This window comes from Aethalodelphis obliquidens, unplaced genomic scaffold, assembly GCF_003676395.1.
Source record: "Aethalodelphis obliquidens isolate GAN/ISIS:26980383/991018 unplaced genomic scaffold, ASM367639v1 scaffold8, whole genome shotgun sequence".
In the NCBI taxonomy this organism is placed as follows: Eukaryota; Metazoa; Chordata; class Mammalia; order Artiodactyla; family Delphinidae; genus Aethalodelphis; species Aethalodelphis obliquidens.
The window spans coordinates 46,721,963-46,731,156 of NW_020837952.1; the positions used below are offsets into that span (position 1 = coordinate 46,721,963).

General features: G+C 45.9%; 1 protein-coding gene across 1 annotated transcript in view; it reads left to right on the forward strand.

Annotated features, from left to right (window-relative positions):
- Positions 1 to 9,194, forward strand: part of STAB2 (stabilin 2) — a 158,420-nt gene that overhangs the window by 50,694 nt on the left and 98,532 nt on the right. Inside the window, exons 11-15 of the mRNA XM_027107363.1 lie at positions 1,294 to 1,376; positions 2,973 to 3,122; positions 4,377 to 4,520; positions 4,930 to 4,986; positions 5,136 to 5,261. Coding sequence (XP_026963164.1) covers positions 1,294 to 1,376; positions 2,973 to 3,122; positions 4,377 to 4,520; positions 4,930 to 4,986; positions 5,136 to 5,261 — 560 coding nt within the window. The remainder of the gene's footprint in view (positions 1 to 1,293; positions 1,377 to 2,972; positions 3,123 to 4,376; positions 4,521 to 4,929; positions 4,987 to 5,135; positions 5,262 to 9,194) is intronic.

Consider the following 9,194-nt stretch of genomic DNA (forward strand, 5'->3'; position numbering starts at 1 on the left):
TCACACTCCCATAAGAATGAAATATAGCTGATCACAGCGTTAGACAAGATTTCCAATAAAACACAAATTTTGCCAGTCGACAGGAAATAAAACACAGGCTTGAGCAATCAACAGAATCCTTAAAATATTATCATCTAGAACTGACCAGTCACCAAGCATGATTTCCCAGAAAGAGCACGGGCGGAGGAGGAAGTGTTCTGCACTGGTCAGTGCTGTGTTCTCAGCGCAAATAATGTGCCTCCTACACAAATGACCCGCTCTTTGCAGGACACCCCCCAGGGAGTCAGGCATTACTGGCAGACCTCAGGGCTCTCCTGCCTTCCTCTACACACTCTTAGAATATCAGAGCAGACAAGGGGGACAGTGTCCTTTAGACATTTCTCTGGACAAAGTCCAGTCACCCTGTCACCTGCCCGGTTTATGAGGTGCGGGGCACACTGCCTCCTGTGTGAGAGCACAGAGCCCATCCTGCTGTCCACGCCTCCCCAGGGGCATGGAACAGGACCAGCTATAAAATTTCTAGAGCCCAGTACAAAATGAAAAGACCAGGGCTTCTTTGTTCACAAAGTATTGAGCATTTCACGATGGCAATGACAAAGCATTGAACCAAGAATGAGGCGCTTTTTTTTTTTTTTAAGTATTTATGTTTGGCTGCGTTGGGTCTTCGTTGCTGCGCACAGGCTTTCTCTAGTTGTGGCGAGCGGGCTTCTCATTGCAGTGACTTCTCTTGTTGCAGAGCGCGAGCTCTATGCCCGCAGGCTTCAGTAGTTGTGGCACACGGGCTCAGTAGTTGTGGCGCACAGGCTTAGTTGCTCCATGGCATGTGGGATCCTCCCGGACCAGGGCTCGAACCTGTGTCCCCTGCATTGGCAGGCAGATTCTTAACCACTGAGCCACCAGGGAAGTCCCAAGAATGAGGCTCTTCTGAGCTGGCCCTGATGGAGCAAGGGCTGCATCTTCACTCACTGAGATGGCAACAGCTCAGAAAGTCAGGCACAGAGGCAGAGGTTGTCCAAGGATGTTGTCACATGACCCTCACGGACCCTCTCATCCCAGGGTATCTTTGAGTCAAGACTGTGGCTATAGGAAAAATCACACAGTTGTGAGGAACACTTGGGGGCCTCACATTCTTAGCTTCCCAGTTCACCTAGGGCCTGCATAAAACCAATTAGAATGGAGAAGCTCAGGAGTCAGAGGGTCTAAGTGGACCACAAGGGGCATTGCCTGATTTTACTCCTCATGAGCTACTGACGCATTTAGTGTTTTCTTTCTTTGTGTATTTCAACTCCTAAGACAAAGCCTATGCTTGGCCACTGAGTAACCTGGGACCATTTACCGTGCTGTTGCCGACAGACAAAGGATTAAAAGGATTCAATGTAAGTATTTTAAATAACCTTGTTTTATAAATAAGGACTAATGTAAAGAAAAAAAAAGAAAACACCTTAGCAGACAGTACCCTCTTTTTTTTTTTTTGCGGTACGCGGGCCTCTCTCACTGCTGTGGCCTCTCCCGTTGTGGAGCACAGGCTCCGGACGCGCAGGCTCAGCGGCCATGGCTCACGGGCCCAGTCGCTCCGTGGCATGCGGGATCCTCCCGGACCGGGGCACGAACCCGTGTCCGCCGCATCGGCAGGCGGACTCTCAACCACTGCGCCACCAGGGAAGCCCAACAGTACCCTCTTTATTTAAAGTGGGAAACCCCATTAAAATTAAACCTACTGATGATGAGATACAAATTTTTTTATAAAATTCTTTGAGCAAAATAAAACGTCCTTACAGATAGTATACAAACAGTAAGTGCACAACTCAACGAACTGTCACAAAGTGCATGTCGATGTGTCTAGCAAGACTCCCCCAATGCCCCCTTCCAGTCATTACCCCTCAAGGGTAACCACTAAAGGTTCTTAACTGTAGTCACGTGATAAATAAGATTTGCATAATGCAAAACGGCTCACTTCCCACAGAAAGAATGAAATTAACATACCAGCTAGGTATTTGTTTCTTTAAAATCATCATAAGTGGTAACAGTGGTAGGGGAAACTAGAAGAGAATTGTAGTCTTCAGTGTGAGCAGCTGCTGTCTCAGATAATGTCAACCAGTGGGAATGAAACCCATAGTGCCCAGTGGAGGTTTCCCATGGTATCAGTGCCATAGTTAGATTTGGTTTAATGTAGGTACTGAACACACTGATTTGTGTGAAATTGGTTTATATTGGTTTATATACGATCACAAAAATATCCAAGATATTTTGTGATCATAATTTGTGCTGCGTTCAGTTAACACCCAGTGAGTTTCAGACTCTCTCCTCCTAATATGCCACCACCATTCATCCGTCCAAGATGAATCTGTCATTAATCTTCAGAGATGCACTCACATGTCTCCTGTGGGGAAGGAGAACTAGTGAATATTGAAGGCATCTGGGCTAGACACTTTGCATGTGGTCTCTTGTTTAATATACAGATTGAATTTACACAGTTGAGAAAAGGTGTCTGAGTGATTGTTGACAATATAATATTGACAAAACGTCAGTTTGATCCAAAGGATTTCGAAAATCTTAATTTTGCTCTTCAAAAGCTCCATCGGCCCACTCTACTGGGTCTTTTCACACAATTTCACATTCATTCCCAGCTGCTTCCTGGGCTCAAGATGACTGACCTCTCAGCACCTGCCAACCACGTTGGTCCTCCCGGCCCCAGCGCTATGCTCTCCCCATGATGTCCGGTTCCCTCCCCGAGCACCCCCCATGGTTTGAGAGCAACCGTGCCTCACCTCTAGATTTCTGCTCCCTTTAAGGCCTGGCTTAGGCCAGCTTATCTCTGGGAAAGTCATCTGTATCTGAAAGAGCCCAAACTCAAGTGAGGGTGAACTAGCTTTGATGTTTTTGATGCTAAACAAGTCATAACCTGAATCACAAACCTCATTTTTCCCTTCAAACCACAGTAGAGACTGAAGGAATCGGCTTGCTTTTCTCAGGTAAAAGAGCTTTTGCTGAATAACGAAGCTGCTCAGTACTTTGTGAAACTCCACATAATCGCTGGACAGATGAGCACCGAGCAAATGAATAATACAGACACATTCTATACTTTGACCGGAAAGTCAGGGGAAGTCTTCAGTGATGATAAGGTAGGTGAGGGTCTCTCTGATTTTCACTCCCAGAATGAAGCCGCTCACTGAGTCGATGGCCATAGCCAGCTCTCTCTTGGTGTCCGGGGGTCGTGAAAGGTTCCAAAGAACTTCTTTCCTTGTTCCTTATTTGTCAGAGCACTTCCCTACGCAGGAAAGAAATGGAGAACAGCACTGGAAAGGGTCAGGTGGGAGAGGGGTGGGCTGTTACGGGAAGGGAATTGTAAAGTGATTTTGCTCTGGTCTGAATTAGTTTTCAAGGCAACCATCATTCAACTACCAGCAGGAAGGAGAAATTTACAGTAAACCTTTTTCCTGGAAGCATCAGCAGATCAGCACTCCTCTTACGAAAGGAAATGGATTGTTTGTTTTAGATTGCCAGGGTTTATCCATTCTCTCCAACTCAACACTGCATCAATCAGTGCCATCAATTCCGTTTTGTTTTTAAAATATCTTCCTCCTCTTTCACAAATAACTCCTTTTGTGATTCTACTGAGCTGAAGGGCACATGGTCAGTCAACAGAGAGAGTGTATGGGGGGAGGGGTTATGACCTATCCTGTTGCATTTCACCAAACATCAATAGTTGATAGATTAATGAGCACTTCCTATGTGCAAGGTACTGGGGTAAATCTGGATTTGTGTTACATAAGGCTCACAACAGCCCTGTGAAGGCTTTTCCAATGGGAAAACTGAGAGGTAGCACAGTAAGGGCCAGAGCCACGATTCAAGAGCAGGTCTGCCTGACCCCAAAGCCTGAATCGTTCACCAGTGGGTTGTACTGTGTGCGTGTGAGGATGGATGGATGGATGGATGGACGGACAGACAGACAGAGGAAGATGTGGTTTCCTTTCTCACAAGGACATGCATTCATTCCTTTAGTCATTCAACAAATATGTTTTATTGTGTGCCTCTTCTGTCCAGGACACTAAAGTAGGTAATGAATTTGCAATAAATTGAATAGTTTGGGGTCTTTTTGTAGCTTGCCATCTATGGCGGGGAGACCATAATGCCTTATTCTCATTTAGCAATCACTGGTAGTCAGAAGTGATTTCATATGCTATCTCATTTGATCTTAATGAAAGACCTGTGAACTCAACTGAGCAGAAACCATCATTCCCATTTTGGGGATAAGTGACTCATCCAAGGTCACACAGCCAATAAGTGGCAGAACCCAAGGGTTTAAGGCTTCTTCTAATCCAGTGCTCGATTTTTCAAGGGCACACATTAATTTTTATTTTTCCTTGGTGTTTTAGGACGGACACCTGAAGCTTAAACTCTATGGAGGCAAAAAGAAGGTAAAAATTATACAAGGGAACATAATTGCTTCCAACGGGCTCCTGCACATCCTCGACAGAGCCATGGACAAGGTGGCGCCCACGTTTGAGAGCAATATTGAGGTGAGATATTTCAGGTAAAAGTGACGTCACCTCAAATCCATCTCCCTTTGCTCCCTGGAGAGTCACTCCCAAAAAGAAAATGAATGCCAGCACTATGTGCTTGTACTAGGACCCCAACCATGGGGAAAATGGGATAATTTCTGTTTTTAGTAGAATTCTGGGCACCTCTGAGAGAGAGAGAAAGGCATATCGTAAGCGTAGGAAAGATGTTGATTTTGTGACCTTTTTCATAGTCACACCTGACAACTCAGACCAGCTGTCGTGAAAATTTACCCCTTGTGCTTTATGGAGGAGATCCACACTTAACGTGTAAACTCTGTCATCAGTCTTTTCATGTTAGAGCATCTAAATATTTCCTAAACCACCTTATTTTTTTTCACTAAATTTTAAGCAAGATGTCTCTTTTTAGCAAACCATAATGACAATGCTACAACCAAGATACAGCAAGTTCAGATCTTTGTTAGAGGTATGTACTTTTCATGAATTTCTAGAAAGTGTTTTATGTCCAGTCCTTTGTAAAATTAGCAGGGGGTATCAATTATAAATACTTGCTGGGGAATTCAGATATTTATCTGAGATAGGTTGCAGATATACATTTTCATTTCTCAAATGCAGGAAACCAGTGTGGGACATGTCTTAGATGAGGATGGGATTGGTGGACCATATACCGTTTTTGTTCCAAGTGATGAAGCATTGAATAGCATGAAGGACGGCACTCTCGATTATCTCCTTTCTTCAGAGGTATTGTATCCTGCTGACTCTAATGGTGTCATGTCAGGATCACTGCTTCAGTCTCTGTCCATACAGGCTTTTTCTAAATTAAGGATGACAAATAAGTAGCACATGTATCACCATCTACCCTTCCGCAAAACAAAGGCAGACATCATTAATCAATCACTGTACTCTGGAGCTAAGCCTAGATGTGGCTACAGTCTCCTCAGTAGAGTTCCAAGTAGCTAAAAGACCAGTCGATCAGGCTGGGCACAGGAAATAGAATCTATATGCAACCCCAGCTCTGAATGGTTGGTTTGATTTGTCCTGGCTCTTCTAATATTTCTTAATAGCAAAATCATAATTTTAAGTTCCCTACAACTTTAAAATCATCTAGAAAATAAAGCCTAATGTAGGGCATTCTGGGCCAGGTCTAGGCTAAACTTAAAAGGAATAAATGTTATTTTTAGGGGCTCCTGACTCTCCTTTCTGTTGTTTTCAGTTCTCTCCACAATAACCCTCTCCTTATACACCATAAACCTTCAATTCTCTCACATCCTCCTCAAGAAAGGAGATTTTTTACTCTTTCACTCTAGGGTATAAATGACTGATACCATTTAAAGTGTTTCCTCTTCCAGAAATATCAGCCTTAAACTGAAAAGAAGGTTAGCTAATTATGGAATTTTTTTTCATTAGAATGTCAAATAGTGGAATTACAGGCAGGACCACAGGCTTTCTTTTAGTATCCTGAGGCCCTGCTACCATCTTGGCAATGGGGCAAAACTACCTATGACCTCATATAGATCAGTGTTGACTATATAGAATGAGGGGGTCTGAATCTTTTAGAGTAGTGATCCCCAAACTTTAGTATGCTTAAGAATTACCCATGGAGCTTGTTAAATAAGCTAATTCCAGAAGCTCACCTCAAGCGTTCTGATATCATGGCAGTGGAATGAGGTCCAGAAATAGACATTTTGGTAAGCACCAACTTTCTAACTCAGGTATCCCAGGTCACACTGTTTTTTGTTTTGTTTTGTTTTTTCGGGGTTTTTTTTGTTTTGGTTTTTTTTTTGCGGTACGCAGGCCTCTCACTGCCGTGGCCTCTCCCGTTGTGGAGCACAGGCTCCGGACGTGCAGGCCCAGCGGCCATGGCCCACGGGCCCAGCCGCTCCGTGGCACGTGGGATCCCCCCGGACCAGGGTACGAACCCGCATCCCCTGCATCGGCAGGTGGACTCTCAACCACTGCGCCACCAGGGAAGCCCCACACTGTTTTTTGGCACTCAGAAACTTGTTGCCTGAATGATGTAGAGGCTCACATTCCCTTTCTGGGATACTTTCAGGTACCTACCTCCTATGGGAAGCTCCTTCTCTCTCCACCCATCTTAAGAGCATCCTTTAGCTTTATCTTCAGGGAGGAACCTTAGCTGGAGACAAGAAGATCCCCATCAGTTATGTGCCAATGAAATGGAAAAAAAAAATGATTTCCTTAGAAGAATACTTTCTGCTTCTCTCTGAAGCAAAATTTCAGTTCTGAACCATCCCATCCCTGCAGAGACCATGGCTATCAATCACAAGCCCCCGCTTATGACTTCATCTAGACAGAAATAAGAGCAAAGGGAGCAAGAGACCAGCCCTTGCCAATTCACAAAACCTAGCAAGCTAAATGGGACAAAAAGAGGTGAATTTACAGAGTTCAAAGTCATAGTCACAGTTTGGTAGAAAAACTTTCCCTTTCTGTCTCTGGCACAGAAAGGCTTGGTTTTTGTTGTTGTCGTTCGTTTGCATCTAAAACAGCAAGTAGGAAATGAATGTCCTCATAAAGGAAAGAAAGCACTGCTCCAAAAGGCTCTCCAGCGACAGCACCTGAAAGCACATCCTGTCGCCCTGAGCCTCACTGCACTAAACTCCCTGAACCATATGGCCCCCGGCCAGATAAGGGGGCAGGCACACACGGCGGCGCAGTGATGCTGGTCAATTCCTTTGTCCCTTTCATTCTCCCGTTTCTTGTAAAAAGGATCCAACGCCAATTAATTCTTGAGGCTTTCGAAGTGGATTACCCAGTTTATCAGGTCTTTGTATAGAATTAGAGGGTGGAAGGGGTCCATACAAACCCTGTTGTTTTGCAGACTAGAGGTGCTGAGTGGCCTGCTCAAGGTCACACAGAAGCAGAACCACAATTAAACTCAGGTTCTTTTTGTTTGTTTGTTTTTGTTTTGTTTTTGTTTTTTTGCGGTACGCTGGCCTGTCACTGTTGTGGCCTCTCCCGTTGCGGAGCCCAGGCTCCGGACGCGCAGGCTCAGCGGCCATGGCCCAGCTGCTCCGCGGCATGTGGGATCCTCCCGGACCGGGGCACGAACCCGTGTCCCCTGCATTGGCAGGCAGACTCTCAACCACTGTGCCACCAGGGAAGCCCTAAACTCAGGTTCTTGAGGTCCAGTTCAATGCCCTTCTCAGGACTCTTCCCCTCCTCGTTTTTACTTATTGGCACAAATGTTTATGTAGGTCCTGTCGTGTGCCCTGTACTATGCTGGCCGGGGACACAGTTACAGACCCAGTCCCTGCCTTCTGGGAGTTTGCAGTCTACTTCTGTCTGATATTTTCCAGCGGTCCCTACTTTTTCCCACCCTTTCTGCCACTTAGCATCCAAACGTGTAGTGGGATTGCTTCTGCCTGCAAGTCCTCAGTTCTGGGTACCATAAAGTAGCTGTAAGGGGAAGTTAAGACACAGAGGCTGAGTGATTTGCTCAGAGTCTCACAGTAACAGAACCAGAGCTACAGAAACCATCACTTCCAGGGCTGGCCAACTGGTGGTCAACTTCAGCATTCTTATTGGTAACCCTGCCCTGCACATAATGCTAGTGATGTATAGATATGGTGACCTGATGAGTGTCCACACCAGGACACTTCTGAGAGTGAATGGGGCTGCCAGGATGATAGGTATAAAAGCCAGGGTTGTACTGGACAAACCAGGATGTGTGGTCGCTCTACTTACAGGTAATCCTCCTGGCATAGGGGCCGAGGGGGAATGCAGAGAGGGGTCTGAGTGACTGGCACTCAGGTTCGGCAGGGCTTTCTCTCCACCTGGGACCTCGTGCTGTTGGAACGTGTCCCTAGCGTGGTCAGCCTCTTGGAGGTTATGGTGATCTTGAGTTGTAATCCTTCACCTTTCCAAGATAGAGTAACTGTGGCAGTGCCACTGAAGTAGCAGAATGCAGCGCTTCAAAGCTTGTAACCCAGCTCTGATTCAGCCGGGAGATTACAGACATACCACAGCCGACCGCCACTGCTGCTGCCGTCTTCTACCAGAGAGAGAGGCCCTGTGTTCCTCAATTCCATACACTGTCTCCAGGGCACCCGTATGGGGACTGTTCATCCTGCTTAGTCCCAAGACTCTCTATTTTTCTCCGCTGCTGCTTCTGTTTCCTGAAGCATGAGAAACCCTCGAAAGGGCCTCAATGGCGAGATGAACATGTACCATGAGAACACGGAAGGAGAAAGAGCCCTGGCCAGATATTCCTAACAAGGACTGTATGTTCCTAAATAACCAGTACATGGTCTAACAAGCACATGGTTATTTAGAGAGAGTGAAACAGAATCATAAACTGAGGCTGTCTTAGAAAACCTGGAATGTAGCCTTAGACATGGAGAGAGGTGATGGAGCAAGGTGACTGAGAGCTTGAGTTACTTCTTCAGCTTGTATCCTAAGTTAGCTTTGTGACCTTGGACATGGCTTTAAAACTCAGTGTTCTCACACATGTAATGAGTCAATAGTATCCCCACCTCACAGGGCTGTTGGGAGGCTTAAATGAGATGTGCATATAATGTTTTCAGAATAGCCCCTGCCATAAAGTAAAAATTTGAGGGCTTCCCTGATGGCGCAGCGGTTGAGAGTCCGCCTGCCGATGCAGGGGACACGGGTTCGTGCCCCGGTCCGGGAAGATCCCACATGCCATGGAGCGGC